Here is a 20,696-nt window from a genome sequence, read left to right as displayed (position 1 = left end):
GCTCAGGCATCTCTGTCTGTTTCCAATTTTGGTCTCTTTGCTTTTTTGTAGGGGCTACCACTGGTTCCATACAGCAATGGCCCTAAAACATGAACAGATCTAACATCCTTTCTGTCTCCAAGACAGAGAACTGGGAGGATGTTGTCAGTCACTCCAGGTGGCAGCAATTTTGCTGTGGAAACCCTGTTGCTCCTAGTGAATAACCAGGAAGGACCACACCAGCGTGGGAGGCAGCTCTGTGTGAAGGCAAGGAAGCAGATTTGACTCTTGTGTCTTCCAGAGCTCAAGACAAATAGGAAATGGCCCCTCCAGCCAAACTAGACTAAATCAACAGCACCTCTGCATGTCAGGAGATGTCACTCACAGCCCAGCCAAGGCTGCCCACCCTCAATTCCCTTCTCACCAAACAAGACTTACTAACATAAGTTAAAAGGAATCAGGCAACCAGCTGCTTTTAGACATGCAATAAGCAGAGACTAAGGCTTGTTTAAGGAGTGACATTAGGAATGTCAAGCAGAAAAGATGCTGAACATAGACCAAAGCCATGCTTGGTTCTCACTGTGACCCATCATCTCTAATAAATACAAATGTTTTTGTAAGCTCTGACTTCACACAACAGATAAAGCTGATGTTTGATTTTCATTTGGATGTTCATGCTCAGTCTATTAGAGGAGGGATCACAAGAAGTTGTACTGCAAGGCCATCCCTCTTCCACTGCACAAGTGCTACACTGACAGAGACAGTTCCCACCATCACCTTTATCCTCTCAGCACTCCTCTCTGTGGTCAGAAATGTTCCCATTTTCAGCCTTACTTTATTTATTGTCAGTCTATTCTCTCTGCCTGTCTTCCACTTCTATCTCACAACTTCTGAAGTGCCCAGTCCTAAGAGAATTTATTCTCTTAGTAAATTTGTAAGAAATTATCCTTTCTGGATTTTTGTCTTGCCCAGCTTTTCTGTCTAACTGAAGAGTCCAGCATCACTTCTCTGCATGTAGAATTACTTGCTTATATTTTTCTTGAGCATTCTGACCAGAGCTGCAAGGAGACTGGCCTTGCACGGCAATGAACACAGGAGATGATACAGTCCCAGCCTAAATGAAGTGAGGTGGGGACTTGTACTACTTCAGAAATTATGGTCATCCACCAGCACAGGCTGTGCTAAGTCAGCCCAGAACCCCTCATGCGAACTCAGCAAACCCACCCAGGAGAGAGGGGCTCTGGTGATGCAGTCTGTGCACATTTTCTAACTGCAGGAGTTCATGTCTGTGGAGTTCTGCTGGCAGTGATGGTAGGGAAAGGGCATGGGAGCAGTTAGTGCTGCTGTTCAGCGTGGAGAGGAGACACACACATCATCCTCCTGATGAGTGAAAACGAGATTTCAGTTGTCATGAAGTTTTTCAGGCTGAATTGCCTGAAATTGCCTCACTGATTACTCTGTGAGGTTGCTGAACTTGCAGGGTTCAGGGTTTGATACACATTACCCAAAAGGCCCTCCTGTCTTCACTCACCATAACCAAAAATCTGAGTGCATAAACACTCAGAAGAGCCACATTGCTTCATTTATCAATCCTTTTATGAAATTTTCCCTGTCCCCAACTGACTTCTTACTCATTCTTCATCTGCCTTTTTCATTTCAACATGCTTGTATCCAAGTTACCTAGAAAGGCTTTGCTGCAAAGTAATGTAAACCACCTGTTTCAGGCCAGCATATTGGAAAAGCCTTTTCTTAGGCTGTCAAGAAGCTCAGGTTTGGCTTACAATTTACATAGAAGCACATATACAGTAAGTCAATGGCTTTGGTTTAAGGGGCTTTATAGAATTTATAGAATTCAAGCTCCAGATCAGGCTTTTACATCACTTTTAACAACTATTACATGGAACAGTGTGGGAGACTCTGCTCCAAGTTTTAATTATTCATATGGCAAAGACTGTGGCCTAAATACTGGTGTGATCTCTGCCTCTCCTTGTAATGCTATGTAGAATAATAAACACACATTTACAGGGTTATATTTTTCCAGATGAAGGGTTATATTTTTCCAGAAGAAAAACTTGTAAGTGCTGAAGTACAAACATTGAAGTGTCAGTGAAACTGATAATCCAAACAGTATAATGGGTTTTTTGGATGCTGTCTCTCAGACATATTTGATACTGAAATCATGCATCCCTACATGTCTCTAAAACCATGGAGTCCTATAAATTTGGGCTCTACAGCTTGGCAGCTTGAACTGTCCTATGTGCACACATACCTGTGCATTAGTGAGCTGGAAGATAAAGAGTGTGCCTGTATGTGAGACAACACCAAGCTGGGAGCAAAGCACACTGACACACAGGGCTGGAACTGAAAATAAATTTGACAAATAGGCAAGAGCCTGGTGGAAACATCTAACTCACTTAAGGACAAGAGCAAATATGACCTTTAGGTAAGAGCCATCACCTAAGGACAGTGTGGTGAGCAATCTGTTAAGTAGCTTTTCCAGAGAAAATGTTGTTGCAGCTACAGCAGTTTATAGTAATCTTTCCCTCCATCTGCATCTGAAGCTGGTAAATCCTTCTGTGAAGGTTCTATTACCAATTTTGGACACTGCCTTTCAGGAAAGATGTAGACCACTTGGAGAAACTCCAGAAGCGAACAAGGAAGATCACAAGCCTAAAAGTTTGACCTATGAGGAAAGATTGAAGGAATTGAATTGTCAAGTTTGCAAAAAAAGAAGAGTAAAGAAGGCTCATTAATTGTCTTCAGACAAATGACAATTCTGTCTGCCAGCACTGGTGTAGCCAATCCCGCCTCAGGATGAGGGTGGCGCCTGGATTTTCTCCCAGTTCCGTTTCCTTGGTTCAGAAGGAGGGGAATCAGCAAAAAGGGGACAATGCACTCATAAGTTATGCTGTCAGCAAAGCCAATGCAGTGCATATGCTCTCCCTGTGGGATACAGATGCAGTTGTACAAAGGTGCTCCCTCCTTTGCCCAACAAAGCCCCAGGTTTTGTTCAGACATCATTCAGCCCCAGCAGCCACCCTGCTGGGTGCTATCCATGTGTGCAGCACTGCTTGGTGTGGGAGTTCCTCATCCTTTTGCTGCTTTTAGTGTTGTGGCTGAGATACAGCCCTGGGAAATTGCACAAGACACATTGAATGAGCCCTCTTTCCCTGGAAAAAAGAAAAGCACGTGGAAATCCTGGAGAGCTGCTGGGTGCTGGAGGCAGCAGAAGCTGAGCAATAAGAGCAGGAGATGGATACAAAGGAGCAGGCAGCACACATTTCTCTCCCCTCCACAGCTGCCTGCAGCACAGAGGGGCTTTGTGCAGCCCCCTGGCCCTGCAGTGCAGTTTCTGCTGGAGAGGTGATGTCCAGGGGTTCTGGCCACGAGCCCCAGTGGTCCAGACTGCCACACCAAGTGCCCAATTAGCCATGCACAAAGCAGGTTCCCCTGTCAGAGACCTTCCCACAGTGTGCAGGGCTGGGATGGTGCTCAGCCTCCCTAGCTCTCTGCAAGGCACTCACAGCCCTCCCACCTTGGCCCCACAGCCCATCTCCCTGGTGTTGTACACTGCCCCCACCAAGTCCTTCCAATGCCCATTAAATAATCTCTCTGCCCTGCTCATTAAATAATCTCTCTGTAGGAAGATATTTTTCTGGCTTGCATCACAGCAGTCAGACCCATATACTCAAACCCATAAATACAACCAGCAAGTGTCAGGATGCTGCTGACACAATACCTTTAGATAGGTTTTTTTTCACATTTATATGATGGTTACTGGACTTTTAAGCCTGTATCCTACTTGTACTCATACTCATTTCTTTACAATTCTCACATCAAAGATGTTTTTCAAATCAGAAGAGAAATCTGTTATCAGTTACATCAGTTTCCTGTCAGGAAACCTCTGGCATTAATTTTCTACTAGCCATCAAAGCTGTATTTTAACTGGAGAAGATTTATTGCCATTTTCCGCAAAGCTTGAAGTTTCATCAGAAAATATCCAATGAGCTCAAGGGGGCTTCCCCTCCTCCCTGGTTTACCAGCTAAATTATTGCTTGAATATGCTTGACTGTCACTTGATGTGAAGGCATTTGTTTGTCTTTTTGGGAAAAAAAAAAAGGGATGCACCAAGCACTGACACCTTTCAGCTTTGTCATTGTTGATAGTTTGAATACACAGACTTGCAGTGGCCAATGGTGCTGCCAGGCTTCCACTTGGGCTCAAGATCTTACATTCTTCTTTCTTTTAACTCCCTGGCCATGATTTTTTCCTTAGGCTTCTTTTGACCATCTTTTACACTTTCCAACTTTAAATTTGCACTAATTTAATAATCCTTTTTTGCCTCTGAATATGCATCTTTAATAGATTTCATTATTTTCAAATTAACATAGCTTTCAGTGGTTGGATTATGGCTTTTGTGGAACAAAATAAGAGAATGGGCTGCTTCTTATTAGCATTCTACATTTTAAATACTCGGTTGATTCAGCTCAAGTATTTTTTATTTTGTGATGTTACTTCTTTTAAGAGCTACTAGACATTATTGACACAGAAGAAGTGTGCATTACTTTTATAATAATTTGAAACTGTCATAGAAATTCCTCTTTTTCTCTTGTGACTGGGGTCAACACATATTTCTCTTGAGCTAGAAGGTAATGTATTGCAAATTGTGAGATGGCCATCCTTAGTTCTGAGAAATTGCCTTGTCTTTCACTAAAATCCACCATCATATCAGCTTTTCTTGTCCCTACATAGAAAACCATGCCTCTCTCTGTCCCCAGCATCCTGGCTGGTGACAGGCACTGATCTTCAGTTGCTTTGGTCTCTTGCTCCCAGTTCAGCCCCAGACAGCTATTGTGTACAAATATTTAATGATGGTTGCTGCTGAAGACAGCAGGACCACTGCTTACACTGGAAGATGGGTGATGTGTGAGTCACATCACCAAAGGCCCACCCTTTCCTGTGGGCCATCAACCACCCACACATGAGGGGGATGTACAAGTTGTTATGAAAAAAAGAGAGGAAACAGCCTCCAGAGCAACCACTCCCCCCTTCAACACCCACGTTGGGCCAGCAAGTTCAGAAACTTCCTGGAGAACAAAAAGTCCTGAGCTTTGTAAACACTGCAACGCCCCACAGGAGGTTCTGATTGGGAATGACCGCAGAGGAAAGAGATCCAAACGCCCCTTCACCCACAGCTTGCCCTGCACCCAGCACCTTTGGACTCCCAGTGGTGGCAAATCACAACCCCAGCAGTCCCCACTTTTCCTGTGAGCCCTCTGCACTGACAGCCTGCCCTGCCCTGAAGGGGCTGAGGCCACCAAGCCTCTCACCACACCTCAAGGATGTTTTTCTCTGAACTGTAGACTCCTGGGATCACCTTGTGTGTTGAATAACATTGCTGCCTTCAGGGGCTCACTTCCCTGCTTTCCAAAACAAGCAGCACATCTGCCCAAAGTGCCACATGTCAGCCAGCGGAGCTGCTGCCTGTGCCGCCCGACGATTTCTGCACACAAAAGCAACCAGCATTTCTCCTGAACTTTCACTTCCCACTCAGGACCAAAACCATTGGAGACTGATCACAGAGACACAAACACTATTCCAAGCTGGTGCAGCATCAGCAGAGCCACTGGCAAGGCCCCTGGGGTGATGCCCATTCCACAGCAGTCCCACATGCTGCAGTGCCTAACTGTGCCTGGGATTTTGCCTACACCCAGGTTGTGCCACCCCTTGGTATTGTGATTTTCAGCACATCTGTTTGCTGTCTAAGAAGAGCATTTCTCAGTCCTATAAGGTATCCAGTGAGTTTTTCCTCCCTTAACATGCATAGCATCCATTTGTAGCAGAGAACACTGTAGGCACCTTCCCTTTGCAACTAACCCCCAGCAGAAGAAGCAAAGACCCTTTGCTATTCAGGCAGGGCAGCAGCCCTGCTCCCTCCTTTCAGCAGGCCAGGGTTAGGGCTGCATGCATAAAAAAAGACAGCACTCTGCTTAAACACTTCCCAACTCACCCCTTTACCTTCAGCTGTCAGCCCTGCAATCTCCATTCCTCATTGCAGAGCACAGGACAAGAGACAGCTGGAACAGTTTCTTTTTCTTGCTGAGGAGCACATCCACTGTCTAGGCCTTGTGGAAAAATATACTGATTTCTCAGAGGTCAGCTTTAATAACTAGGATTCCCACAAACCATGAGGAGAATTCAGCTCATGATATTTGGCATGAATATCATGAATATAATTCTCTGTTCCTCATGCTGCTACAATTTCCATTTCAAATAGCAGGAAACAAATTACCCTGTGGTATTTTTAGTGACAACCAATGGTAAGGAACATGGGATCAGAGGCTATTGCGGGGCACAGACCTTGACAAAGTTCCTGAGCGTAAGAGAAGAAATACTTCTTGGAAGCTACAAAGGTAATAAGGTAAATATGAATCCAAATTTTTGTGGTCAGAGGAGCACTTTGAAAAGGCTGGAGCCTCATGCTGACATGTAACAAAACAGCAAAGGAGTTTTGCTGGATGAATGGGCTGGCACAGGGTGCTATGAATCTCTAAAGTTCAGATTACTTATTACTGGGATGTGCAGTGAATCCTGAAAGAAGAATGAGGCTCAGGGAAAGAAACCTATTTATAATCAAGCCATAATTTGGCCTTCAATTTGTGTATCTCCATTAATCTTCCTTCTCCCCACTATTCTTGCCTCAAATATTTCAAAATACAAACATGAGCTATTCTGGATAAGACAGCACAGGTACAGGGGACAGTCACAGCAGCCCAGAAACCCTGGCCCATGCAAAAAGGAGCTACAGGTCTGCTGCTTCCCTGGACCCACTGTGCTTCCCAGCCTCTTTCAGCACCATTCTCCCTCTGGCTTGGGATGGGAGGTACCAAGCTCAAGCCAGAGCCAACCTTCCAGCCACAGGATCTCCAGCCCAGCTGCAGAGCTTGCAGCAAGTTCACATGAGCACACATTTTTCTCACATCTCCTGCAGGAGCAGGGACATTGAAAAGGTTATTTATTAACAGGACTAGGACAAATGAGCAAGAAAGAAAACAAATCCATTTATAAATCAGCTAAAGAGAAAACTTGTGACTCTAATGGTCTCCTTTGTAATTCCTTAAGTGTGGCCTGGAGTTGCCCTGGCATCATTTCTTGATGTTGAATCAGCAGAACAGCCCCACTTGTGCATTGAATAGCCTGATAAGAGCAAAATACACCCAAGAGAGCACTGACTTACACCATGCCCAGATTTTTCTTTGTTTCTGTTAGGATTTGGGGAGGCTGATAGCGCTCTAATTTCTCACCACTAAATACCAAGCAGTTAGACTCACGTTAGCATCTACCTCTGCAATCCAGGACAAATGCTTTCCTCCAGGACAAGGTAGAGACAGGATAAGGGGAAAAAACTCACGCTAGAGCTGTCTGAAAGAACAACATCATTGCTATCTCAGCTCTCATTTAGGAGCATACCAACCCTGAATACTTTGCCAGACTTTGTTCTTTGATAACATTTCTCAAGGGGGCGGGGGGGAGGGGAACAAAAATAACAAAACACTGTTCTGTTTAACAGTTACCCATGGCAGAGAAAAGCTGAGCTAAAGTTTCCAACAATTATCAGTATGAAATCCTAAAATATATATGCAATGTACCATGTTTGAATTTAAAACTGGCTGGACAAGAGTTCCATCATGTGGATTGAAAGTTGTGTGAAGAGAACAAGGCAGCTTATTAAGATGACATGTTAAAATGCTATTAATGATGACGTGTTAAAATGCTCAGTATAGCAGTGATATGGATGAAGAAACCAAGGTCTCAAGCAGATATGGCAAATTGTTGTGTAAATCATTGGGAGGAACTGTATGTCCAGGAAGGAGTGATAAATGATGTCCAAGGTATCTATGGAAACCACCATCTTAATACAGGAAACAATTAAACTCAGAAAAAGACAAACAAGAGAAAAATAACTCAAACTTCAGATGCTCATAAGGCAAACAACACTAATTGAAAGCAGGATTTGATCCCAAAGAGATGGGGCTCACTGAAAGAGATGTGAAGGATAGAATTGAAAGCTAGCAGCTGAAGGAGAAAGAGGAGCTGTACAGTAACTCTTTGGAGCTGTCTCCTCAGAGAAAATGTGGGAACCCCAGCCTTAAATCCATTTATGAACTGGCTGGGCTCCCACAGCAGTCTTATTCAGAGGACTCTCAGCAGTAGGTCTCTTCCTGGGCCATGACCTGCTTATCTTTTACGCAGGCATGTGGGAAGTCAACTTGCTTTGGGTGGGAACAGTGAAGTCAAAGTGCTTGGGAGAAGTTTCAGTTTTGCACTTGCTATCACTGAAAGCATCTGAGAATTTTCCTTGCCCTCCTGTTTTGTCTGATATTTTTATCCAGTATTTTTCAGCCCTTAGAGCATCTTATAGCTCAACTTAGGCCTGATTATATTTTTGCTACACTGATCACACCAAAACAAAAGCTTCTTAAACTCTGATGGTCTTAGCAGTTATAAATGAAAAAAGATGTGAAAGCTTTGTTTAAGAATGGAGAAGTTTTTAATGTAGCTATGATACAGCAAATTAATGCAGCCACAGCACATGACCTAACAAAACAGGAAGACAATGTTCGTTTTGAAAAATTGTTCTGGTCCCATTTTCACACTCACTCTTCCTCACTCCCCCTGTACTCACAGGCACCAAGCTCGCTGAGGTGCTCCAGTGGGATCCTCTGTGAGATGAGACCCAGTGTGCCAAGTGCCAAATCCTCACTGCACCTCTTGGGTTCCTCTTCAGTGACAAGCTACAAATTCTTGAGCAGGTCTTTTGCCATCTTCAGGAGTTAATGGTTACCACAGGGTGATCCTTTTTCCTGGAAAGCTCTTTTATCTAGAACAGGTGGCTGCTCAGTGCCTTTTTTCCCCCCTCATTTTGGGTACCTTAGCTCCCACTGTCTATCTGCTTGCCCTGAGAGGAGGACAACTTGCACAGGGGATGTGCTGTGAGTTTACTGTGATCCCTCTGTTATTTGAGCAGTTTTGTTCCCCAAGGACTAGTCTGCACTTTATCAGCACCCAAGCCTTTTCCTGACATGCCATCCATGTGAGGCTTATCAGGGCACAGGCAGGCAGACTTGTTGCAAAGACGTTTTTCAGCACTCACCCAGTTTTAGTGCAGTCAGTTACGTCCTTGGCTATCAATACAGACCATTCTGTTACTCCTTGATCTGTTGCTTCTTCTCTCTCACACACACATATTCCATTCACATTTCCTCCAGGCCAGCTGGAGTATTCCTGCACCTCCAGCTGCATGCCTACCTTATGCACGGTGTATTTTCACAGGCCATCATTGCAGCTGGGACAGGGTCTCTTTGGTTTGGTTAGGTTATGACAGCAGCAAAGGAAGTAGGTTTTAGGGCTGCTGTGGTTACCATGCAGTTCTGCTGCTCAGATGCAGCCAGGTCTCCTGCTCAGAGCTTGTGGCACAGTGTGTGCTTTGTGGCACTGCTGTGCTCGTGCTGCTTCCACAAGCACAGCAGCAGTGGCAATCTTTGGGAAGTCAGAGGATGCTGAAATCCTGCAGAGCAACACTGAAGCCTGTCCCTGAGTGTCACTACCAGGCTCACCACTGAGGATTTAAAACTGTTTTCAAGCAAGATCTCACCAGCAATGTTAGAGCTGGAGCTGTTTTTCAGCCTGTCACCTGCTGAGCAGCTGCCTGTGACAGTACAGGGTGAGACCATTGCCACCAGTGCAGCCAAGACCTGGTACTCTTCCTACACCCAGGCTTGCAGGGCAAGGCTGGCATTAACCTCAGCTTCTCCCATAAAGCTCCTGTGAGACAGGACAGCTGCATTATCCCAGAGCAGAACCCCAGCACCCACAAGGAGGTTTTTTGCACTCACATTTTCCCATGTCACATTCTTATGAGTCCAGCCTTCTCCCAGCACATAGACACCAAGCAAGGCCAGGACTCTCTCACTACTTTCCCAATATTGCCAGGCTCCCCTTGGCTCTGTGGCTTTCACAGCTGACTCCAGCTCTCAGCAGTGCTGTCTGCCCACATCATACAGGAAACTAATGCAAAGCAGGTAATGCTGGAGGCCCCATCACTTTGGAGGCCCCAAAGTTTTGTCAGCCTTTCCTTAATAACAACTCATAACACTTAAATTTGACACAGTGCTTTTCACTCATACATTGCCAAGGAGTTTACAGAAGTCAGCACCATTAGCCTCATTCCCTTGGTTGCTGAAAAAGCATAAGAGAGCAGCAGACATCCCAGTGCTCTGCCCTGTGGACCACCTCACCCACTTGTCTGGGTAGCTGCCATGGACCAGGGCTTGCAGCACACTCTCTCCTGCAAAGAGGCAGAATTCCCAAGGTCCAGGGAAAGAGCAGCACACTTTGGTTACAGCTACTCTTAAATTCATGTTCCATCATTTTGATATATTCTCTGATGTTCTGCCAGACTAACAGCAATTTGGAGATTAATGGTCCAGTAAAGTACGCACATGACTCATGCTACAATTTCTCTGCAGTTCTGCTACAACTTTAAAAACAGGGAATAGAAATTGAAAATGTCATTTAGGTTAGAAGAAACAAGCTGGAAAAGGGTAACAAAGGCATCAGAGTCCCATGGAGGAATGAAGGCATTCCCTGTGCCTCCTTCCTGCAGACTTCAGGGATGGAGGAAGGAGAAACCAGCAGAGTTAAAAGAATTCATTACTACATTGTAAAGATGCCAATAAACTAAAGGCTAACTGCTACAGCACACCAAAAATTCCTGAGATGTGTAAATTTATTGTTACAATCTCCTGAGAAACAGAGAGGCAAAAGAAGTTCTCCAAATCCCTGTTTACAGAAGGACATCTATTCCCAGCAAGGCCTATGGGATCCAGTTAACATTCTTAGGTGCCAAGTGGCCACAGGACCGAAGATTCTTAAATTGGTAGAGAAATTACTGGTCTCTGTAGCTGAGACACGCTTTGTAACCTAAAAAGCACCAGTGAAATTACTGTCTTTAACAAGGAGTGCATAGCATGGGGCCAGGTTCTATTGTAAACCACTATTTTTAAGATGAAGTGCAGAGGTTTAGTTTCACAGTTTGCTTAACTGCTCTGTTTGCTCTGCCACAAAAAGGGACTATCCTACCTCTGTCTTATGCCATAGTTCCATCTTTCAAATACGGTCCTAATTCTCTTTATTTAATGACAGAATAAATTCTAAAGAACAGTGCTGGAGCATTCTTTTCTTCTTTTCTGTATGGCTTCCTTGCTTTTGGTCACAGCAGTATTTCTAAGTATTGTAAACAAGAGCCTGACCACTAGATTTACCAGAATAAAGTTCTTTTTGGCTTCCACTCTGTTCATGTTTACTGCAGTCTCAAACAAAGCTGACAAACAGTAAGCTTCCTACATTATTTCAGTGAAGTGAGACTAAATATATAGAAGCTTTAGATCAACTTATTTGGCACATTCAATTCAAGACAAAATTGCAGATTTCCAGTACATTTCCCAAAAGAATCTGGAGCCAGCAGCTAGGGGCTGGCTGATTGTGGCAAAGAGCAGATGTTCTCCCTGGCAGGAGCTGCCCACTCCCATTCTGGCAAACAGCAGGGAGGGACAGTTCTCAGCAGAGGAACAAATCCCATTCCATTACCTGTCCCCACCACTAAACCCACCCTCCACAAAGCAGCTCCACCTTTCCTCCCCCTGCATGCCAGCTCCCTGGGCTCTGCCATGCATTCTGGATGTTTCCATCCATCAGCTGTACTGAAGAGACTCCAAATTCCCTCCATCCCTCGCTTTTGGAGGAGTCTATGCCTTCTTGCTAAGCCCAGGGAGGAAGGTGGAGATGCTGCTGCCTCCCCTGACCCAGCTGCAGCAGAACTTCTGGTGAACGTTAGAAACCACAGCAGCTGAAGCAGCAGCTGAAGCAGCCCCTGCTGTGTCTCCTCTGTCTCGGGAGCCCTACAAGCAGATTGTGACAGTGCTGTGAACCAGCTGAGAGGCTGAAGTGGTTTCTGAGTCCTGAGCTGCTGACTCACCTTTTCCAGTCAGCACACAGAGCTCAAAGGCCAGGGATGGTTTGAGCTTTGGCTGAGAGGTGGCAGACAGTTAAAAAAAACCAAACTAAATCTCATTCCTTTGTAAAAATAGGTCCTTTTTCTTTACATCCTCTCCATCAAGAACGCTCTGGCACTCACCATGATTTGTGATCAGGGCCAAGATTCTCAGGAGGAGAATACAAATCAAAGGGGAGAATACAAATCAAACTAAGAGCCTTTAACTTCTACTTAAGCAACATGAAAACGTTTGCTTAAAGGTGCAAGTTCCAGCCCGTAAATCAGTCAGTTACTCTGTAAGGGGTACTTTTTTATTCAGAAGAGATGTAGTATTCAGCTGGGTGAAGGTCACAAGGGAGCATAGGACAGCACTCAGCAAACTGATGGGTGTGTGGCTCCTCATACTGGGAACTTAATCCCTGTGTTGACAGCACAAGGGGAATTCGAAAGGCAATGTAAAGGAAGACAGTGAAATGGCTCTGCAGATCCTCACTGAAAGCTCTTCCCAAGCTGGAATGGACAAATATGGGCCCCAAAGGTTTCAGACAAGAACCACAACAGGCAGAGTGGTGGCATTGCTGGTGGTGGCTAAGCACCCACAGGACAGTGACAGCGCTGACCATTACACTGCATCACCCTTGAGTGTGAACAGCCAGTGCAGCACTAGGGACAGAGGGACAAGGACAGAAAGCAGCCTAGGAAACAGATCTTTGCAGCATTTTCCACATTTGGGGGCAGCGAATGCATGAGATGATGTGAGCAGATGAATTTGTTCAGTGTGCACTTAGCCGACTCTGTTCTCTTCCATCTGGTCTCTCACACTTTCCCCCTTTTCTTAATTTATACTGTTAATGCAATGTTTCAGAGCACAGAGCTTGTTTCGTGTCTCTCCTTGTGTTGCAGTGAAGATTTTCCTCCCGCACCTCCCAATAACTTTCATGAAAGTGACTTTTACCCTTACCCTCCTGCTGTTCTCTCACTTTGGGCCGGTGTTGACTTTCAAGTTGGACAAACTGAAAGTTATCACTGAATAAAAAGAACAAGGCTAGAGACAAGGACAGGTGCCTTTTCTCTTTCAGCAGCAAGATTTATATGAAATGATAAAAAGTAGAAGTGCACCCTTCGGCTCTGCTGTTCTCCATTGTGAGCATTCTGGCAACAGCTCTGTGACTAAGAGACTCTGATGGAAATGCCTGCCACAAACCTTCAGTTCTGCTCAGAGGGAGGTTTCCAATGAGTTGAAACTTAAAGCCAATTCTCACACCTAGATGACAAAATAATAATAGAGTTTTATAAGTAATCCCCATCTAACTGGGCTTACAGAAAACCAACTGGGGTGCTTGTCTTGTGAACATGATCCAAAATTTTACAATTTAAATTTGATCAGTCTCAAGCAATACTAATCCCTTAGGAGGTGGCCCTCCAAAGTAATTTCAGTATCACCTACTTCATCCCAAAGTTGAGCCCAAACACTTCTGTCTCTAACCAAGTCTTAACCACCTTGAACAGATGATTTCTAAGCTGAGAATTTAGCTTCTGTCTCAACACACTTCCACACACATTCAGCTCTGTGGAACACAGTTATTGGGCATTGGGCTAGTAAGAAGGTATAAAATACCTACCCAAAGGGTATTTACCCAAAAGTTTCATTTCCTAGCTGCTCTCAAACCCACAGGTGGAAAGATGTCTTAGGAAAAGAAGGAATGTAACTAAGCATGAGGAAAAGAAGGAATGTAACTAAGCATGATACTTTTATACCACACGATGCCAGTTTTGCAACTTAGATAAAACCACTAAGATTATAAATTATTATAGCTTCTGTAACACTTTGCTTTTCAGGTGTTCAGCCTCTTAAATTTATTCTTTCTCCTCTAGAAATTCCTCAAGGATATTCTGTATGTTTCTGGTAATTACAAGTCAAGGGGCAAACAGATTGCCCTGGTCACAATAAGGTTGACTAGAGGACAACCTTCTTCCTCCATGGTAGCAAAGAAAACCCAAAACCTCTGAGTTATGGCTGTCCCAGACACATATATATTTATAGACATACACGCACATGCACATACCTCTACACATTTTTTTTCTGAACAACATTGTCTGGAAATCTTTCTGGTCTATTCAATGTTTGAATGTCCAATTTTCCTCACAAAGTCACATTAGCTGTGCTTTTACAGGCTTGGCTTAAAGCCTTTTATTTGCTCTTTATCTTTCCAACCACTCTTGGCTTCTTTAGACTTTTTCCTCTGACTTAATTGGTATTTGTACTGGTCCTCCTAGCATTGACAAACTCCATCTGCAAATCAGCAGTGAATTTATGCTTTTTAGATAATTATTGGAAATGTCTAATGCCATCAGTCCTCTTGCAGAATACCTCTGAAAACACAGCTGTTTCATGATTATTTCCTTTGACAACTATTTTTGAGGTCTATTGTTACCCAGGTCTTAATCCATTAGTTCATTCTTTGCTAGAGAGTCATAGGGAGACTTTTGCAATCAGAACAACATTGGAAGTGTATCTATTGTGAAGAAGTTTAAACATGGAAGGTATTCATATTTAATCTTTTCAACCACATTTTTTTTCCTCTGGAAAATAAAATAAGTGCAAATAATTAGTTGGAAAATAAAGGACCAGTGCCTTCCCAGTCCTACACTTATAATCCAGACCATGGCTGTGAAATACCAGCCAGGGAATTCAGTTCTTCCAGTTCCCCTTTTGTGTGGTGGTTCTTAACTATCCAGAGAGTCAGGCTTTGGAAGTCCCTTAACTTACAGCCCAGATTTATTCAACAGCCACTCAGCTTTTAAGAATACTTATATTTTTCCCTAGAACTTCAATGAGTGTTCACATGCACAAGACAAAATGCAGCCTGTTTTTTTTTCCGAATGGGAATCACACCAGGCTTGTGTGACAGCTATTTTTTTAAGTCAGCTGACTTACTGTGTAAACAAAAGAGCCTTCAAGAAAGTAAAGACAGATTAAAAGATCTACCAGTACTTGAAATACTTCCCACCACTCCTTCTTTTAAGTGCATTCTCTAGCCAAGTTCCAAACCCAAAAGAAATGTATTCCTTGAAGTTCTTGCTACAGACTCTTGTAAGTGTGACTATCTCCATCCTAGGATGCAGACCAGTCTGCTCACTTGAGGGGGCCACATGAACTCATAAGTTTGCTTCTGTCTGGGATGAGTAACTTCCTTTTTGATGCATTCATTCTATTATCCATTTTGACAATGTTACCCATTTCTACAATATTATTCTGAAAGTTACTTTGATATTCTCTACAAAACCAAAAGAATATAATCAAACTAGCCATTAAAACTAGGTTACTGAGGAGATCTATCCAGTAGTTTATATAAGACTAATGTCAGGCTATATTGGCAGTAGCCCTCCAGAATACCCACCATCATACTGCTGGGATATTGGGTGAACAATAGCATTCTTCCCACTGTCAGAGATATCCATAGTGCTCCAGTTTGCTGAAAATTAACATTATTGCTAATAGATCTTCTCAGTAAGTATTAGGCACATTTCACTTCAAGTTATTGCTAAACTTTATTGACCCCAAAACATTAATCTACAAAACAAACTACTTCCATGACCATCCATGAAATATTCCTTTATATCAGAATTCATTGCCTCCCCTCCTCCCCCAATTTTGGAAAAGTATTTAGCCAACACTTTTCTGGTTTTGTCCTGCATTGTCATTAAAATCTTGCCCTGTCCACCTCCATAATGATCTTGCAATTGATCTACACACATTATTTTGTTCCTAAGACATACTAAATGCCTCCTTTGAATTGTGCCTGGCCCTAATAAATTTAGATTTTCCCCTGACATCTTTACTTTCTCTAAATAATCTTCCCCAATTCAGAGTCTATGTTTTCCATCAGATGTTCTCCACTTCCTCTTTCTCCATTTCCTTTTAATTTACTTGTTTTTCCTTTAATTTACTTGTTTTAACTTCACTGCTTGAATGAACAAATCAAAGTCATCTTCATTCTTGGTTTTGATGTGCTGCTCAATATGTCTTCTTTAAACTTGTGATCTTTCCATTCACATTCCTTTACTTTTTTTTTTCCCTGTCAGTTTTTGCTTTATTACTGTTCCATGCTGGAATGATCTATAGAGAGCAGTCATCAGACAGCAATTAATTTATCTCTGTGTGTACAGACACCTCCAAATCAGAGTTACTACATGAGTGCCTTTTATGTTAAAGTAGATAAATTTAATAAGGTTTATTTCTTTTCACTGCTGTCTACATGAGATCAGTGTCATGCTCTTGCCAGACTGAAGCACACCCATGCATCTTCCAGTAACATGTATTTTTAAGGTTGTCATGCTTTCTGCCCAAGAAAGTATTCAGTGATCAATGATATAACCTGTTGCTATGGAACATCCCAAACAGAATTTTTTTTTGGCCATTTTAGCCAATTTCAAAGCAGGGCTGACGGTGTCAGTGTTTAAAAACAAGCTTCCTAAAACTGAAGAATAGCGTTCCAAAGGCACTTATCACAGTCCCTGTGGACATAGGTCACAGGAAACAGGTGTCTTACTGAAACACTTCTTAATAATTCCTTTCTGATAAAAGGACATGCCCTTGGTGTGCATTTGTGCCTCATTTCAAGGTGGAGCCTTCCTACCACTTGATGAATACCACCTGTACCAGACTGCCCCATATTGAGCCCATTGGCTGCTGGAAAAGATACTGCGAGAGGCAATCTCAGAAACAGTGTGGTGTTTTCTTTTCCCACACAGATGAAATGCAATTCCTTGCTATTTATTGCACTAATTTTCTATGGGGTCTTGCAATACTTGCATGCTCTGCGGGTCAGCCTGTTACAGAACCATCGTTGCCTCATCTGCAATTGGCTTGAGCACTCTCGGTTTCCTTTAGTTTCCTTCTGTCTCTTTAAAATTCCACTTTCTAAAAGAAGGCTTACGTGGTCGTTTTTCTTAAATCAGTTCTCATTATCCAAGTTTCTTCCCTGTGATTCCTCATCCACTAGAAAAGACATCTCTGTTCAAGCATTGTATTTCATTTTTGGAATGAAACTTTTGGAAGACTCGTTTCAAAGCTATTCTTATCTCCCTCCTCAACAGAGGCAAATTATCTCCAAATATTTCTAGCTTCACTCATGACTGCATAAACTAATGAGCTAACCTTCTCCTTCTGCCAGTCTTTGCTTTAAATTTTGATGCTTGTCAGACTGAGAAAATGCTCCTTCCCCTCAAATGCCATTTATCACATTCTATGAAGATAAAACGTTGGAAAGGTCCAGTTTAACATTTTATTTATTCTAGGGGGAAAAAAGAAATCACATTTTGTTTCCCCGTTGTCATAACAATGATAAATGAGACACTTCCACCTGGTACTGAACAAGAAACTATCTGCCCAAATAGTTTTCCTGTTTACTGCCTCTTGTGAATTTGTCCGAGTTCCTGCTTTGTGTTTGAAAGCCCCGCACGGAGCGCAGTGCTGTCAGCAGCGCGGAAAGACGGACCGTGTTGCAGAAGAAGGCGCTGTAAACAGAGGGTAAGGCACCCAGATAGAAAAAAGCTGATACTAAACTAGGAAATGTTTCTGCCAAACGTTGTGACTAGTGCTGCTACGTGCACCCTGTCAGCTGATTATAAAAGGCAAAGCCAAGTACAAGACATGTATCTCGTAGAAAAATCACGGTGCAATAAGCATCTGCAGCTATTGCCGGTCCCTGCCCCGCTCCTCAGGACCGCACTCAAGGCCAGAGGGCTGCCAGGCTGCCGGCTGGGGAATCCTCCTCTTCCGAGCCCGTGCACCGAGAGCCCCTCGCACCCAGCACTGCTTCCAGCCCCCGAGCCATTGTTCGGCTCCCACCGAGGTCTCCTGACAGCCAACACTTCACCGAGTTTGTGCTCTGCCCTCCCCGCCCCCGTCGCCCTTGGAGCGCGGCGCCGGCCCGGGGACAGCGCCGGCGGCAGCCGGGACCGGCCGGGGCTGTGCCCGCCGCGGGAGGGGATCCCCGCACTGCCGCGGACAAACTCCGGAGCCGCCGGCGCGGAGCCCCCGCTCCCGCCCGCCCCGCCCGGGGACCGCCCGGGAGCCGCCGGCCCGCGGCCACCGCCGGCTCCCCCCAGCAGCCGCGGCCCCCGCCCGGGCTCCCAGGCACAACTCCCTGGCATTGTCCCTCCAGGAGCGACCGGGAGTCCAGGGGCTGGAAGATGATGTCAGCCGGGGGCGGACTGCGGCAAGGCTGCGCCCACCCCGGCGAGCCCCCGCCGCGGAGCCCTCGCCCACCGCCGGCAGCGCTCCGCGGGCGCGGAGGGAGGGACGCGCCGCTCGGGGATGCCGCAGCCGCAGCTCCCGCCTGACTGGCACATCCCGAAGGAGCTCCTCATGAATATGCACAGCCTCCCCCGAGCGCCGGCCGCGGGATGCCGCCACCCGGGGGGCTCCCCGCCGAGCCCCGCGCCCCTCGCCGGGGATGAGAGCTGCCTCCGGTTCGCTTCTGTCCTTACCCTTTGGCTCGTCCATCAGTGCCGGTGCTCGCTCCCTCCTCCCGCGCTCCCCCCTCCTTCCTCTCTCAGCCTCTGCCGGCTCCGAGCTGCCTTAGTGAGAGGTGCTCATGAAAACGGGCGCTTTAGTGGTCCATAGCTGTGGGAGGGGTTAGTTTAACTCTACATGACTCAATCCGTGTAACTTGCAGGCTGACCTCCCGTTTTTCTCAGAGCACGGATCGCCTCAGAGCTGCCACGTTACCAGCGCCTCGGGCTTCTCCTCCGGGCCGGAGGGTCCCGCACGGCCGGGGGCAGCGGTGCGTGCCCGGGGCTACCCGAGGGAACCAGGGCGCTGGAGATGCACTGCATCCCTGGCTCGGGGGGCAGATGGGCATCGTGGCTACGGAGAGAAAGTATTTTGTTAGAGTAGGGTTTTTTGGTGGTTTTTGTTTTTTCTTAAGTCGCACGAGACTGAGAAGATACCCTCCACATCAGCGAGGTACTGAAAAGGCGGTGTCCAGAGAAGAGATCACCTTCCTTGTTTCTAGATCTGAGGTCCAGCCCACAGGAAAAAACCTCAACCAAATAATGAAAGGAGATAAAGTTGCAATAAGTGCTGGAAAGTAATTTCCTGCACCTGCCTATCCCATAGAATGAACTCACACCTCTGGCTGCATCTCCCGGGAAACTTCGTGAAAGAGCCAATTTTAGACTTTTTGCCTGGAGGGCCTGAAGGGATCCTACCCTCCACCACTTTTTAATCCTGAGTCACCACAAATAAGAAATACAGGGTAGTGCTGGAGGGGTCCCAGCAACTTTTCTCCATAGCTTATGACATTCAGGCCCATTCCAGGAACCACAGGTGTCTCCACACTACTGTCTACAGAGCTGTCAGCCTCCCAGTGCAAAGGAAGTTGTAAATCAATCTGGCTCTTTCACTTTCTTTTCAGAGAAGTGGATATCAGCTTTCCAGCATCTTGCCTGCTGGTCACCTGGAGCACAGGCCAGCAGAACGTGCAGCCAGCTGCCCTGCCCAGCCTGTGCCAGAGCCTGCTCCCCTCTCAGAGCTGCCACCTTTTCTTTCTCTCTGAGGCTGGGCACCAGCCAGCTCTGCGCCTACCACCAGCTTCCAGAGTTCTTGCCCCTAGGAGAGACAGGAAAAGCAGGATCCTGATGCTAGGACCTGGAGAATGACTTCTGGACATGGGGTTCCAAATCCCTTTCGTTACTGCAGCCCACCATAAACAATGATCAGTTCCTTCTCCTTCACAAACAAACATCGACCTGGCTTGTATTACTCCAGCTGGTAGGGCAACACTCCCATTTCTAATCTTCCTGGGAACAGGAAAATAAGGATCAACGAAATAAAACAATTTACATGACCTTATCACTCTCTACAACTTCCTGAGAGGTGGTTGTAGTCAGGTGGGGGTTGGTCTCTTTCACCAGGCAGCAACTGACAGAACCAGAGGACACAGGCTCAAGCTGCACCAAGGGAAATTTCAGTTGTGTGCTAGGAAAAAGTTTTTCACAGGATGAATGATAAAGTTCTGGAATGGCCTGCCCGAGGAGGTGGTGGAGTCACCATCCCTGGATGTGTTCAGAACAAGACTGGCTGTGGCACTCGGTGTTATGCTTTAGTTGAGGTGTCAGGGCATGGGTTGGACTTGATGATCTTAAAGGTCTCTTCCAACCTGGTCATTCTGTGATAATTTAGGTTTTAGTGATTAGTATGATTAGTGATGTCACTGTTAGTTCAAAAGCTCAAGGAAGAGTGTTTCATGAGGTGAAGGTAGACACTTAGTGTCATCTTAATGAGACAAATTGGCCTGGGAAGTGCAGGAGAGAACTGATCTTACTTCCAGTGATAAGTCAGCAACATATTTAGATGGTTTGGCATGGCAGAAGTAATTTTGTTGGTTACCTTGAACATCAGTTTTTAAAAAAAATAGGAGTGCAGTTGATGCAATGCTTAGTTAATAAATGAAAATTTAAAAGTATTCACTGTAATAAATATCAACTGCACAGATGTATCAGTAAGAAATACATAAAACAACCCAAACCAAAACCTTGGAAAAAGTATGAGTCCTTATCTACCAGCTCACACACTGACTTCCCTAAAGAATGCTTGCTGGCAGAGTATCATCACAGGAAATAAATCAAATATATACAAAAATTCATACATTGA

At 45.1% G+C, this 20,696-nt stretch overlaps 1 protein-coding gene across 3 annotated transcripts in view; it reads right to left on the bottom strand.

Annotated features, from left to right (window-relative positions):
- The window catches only part of ENTPD1 (ectonucleoside triphosphate diphosphohydrolase 1), a 34,922-nt gene extending 16,254 nt beyond the window's left edge, over window positions 1–18,668 (bottom strand). Inside the window, exons 1-2 of one of the 3 annotated variants that reach the window (XM_071446043.1) lie at window positions 8,666–9,090; window positions 5,998–6,104 (exon numbers count right to left, since the gene is read on the bottom strand). In XM_071446043.1, the coding sequence (XP_071302144.1) occupies window positions 5,998–6,025 (28 nt within the window). In that variant the 5' untranslated portion in view covers window positions 6,026–6,104; window positions 8,666–9,090. Of the gene's footprint in view, window positions 1–5,997; window positions 6,105–8,665; window positions 9,091–18,529 lie in introns of those variants that run through there. The other 2 variants (XM_071446046.1, XM_071446047.1) reach the window with 2 other exon arrangements.
- Between the last annotated feature and the right edge of the window lie 2,028 nt (window positions 18,669–20,696).

This window comes from Agelaius tricolor, unplaced genomic scaffold (genome assembly GCF_023055355.1).
Source record: "Agelaius tricolor isolate 1412-34295 unplaced genomic scaffold, bAgeTri1.0.p SCAF_22, whole genome shotgun sequence".
Lineage (NCBI taxonomy): Eukaryota > Metazoa > Chordata > Aves > Passeriformes > Icteridae > Agelaius > Agelaius tricolor.
This window is presented reverse-complemented; position numbering and strand designations above follow the sequence as displayed.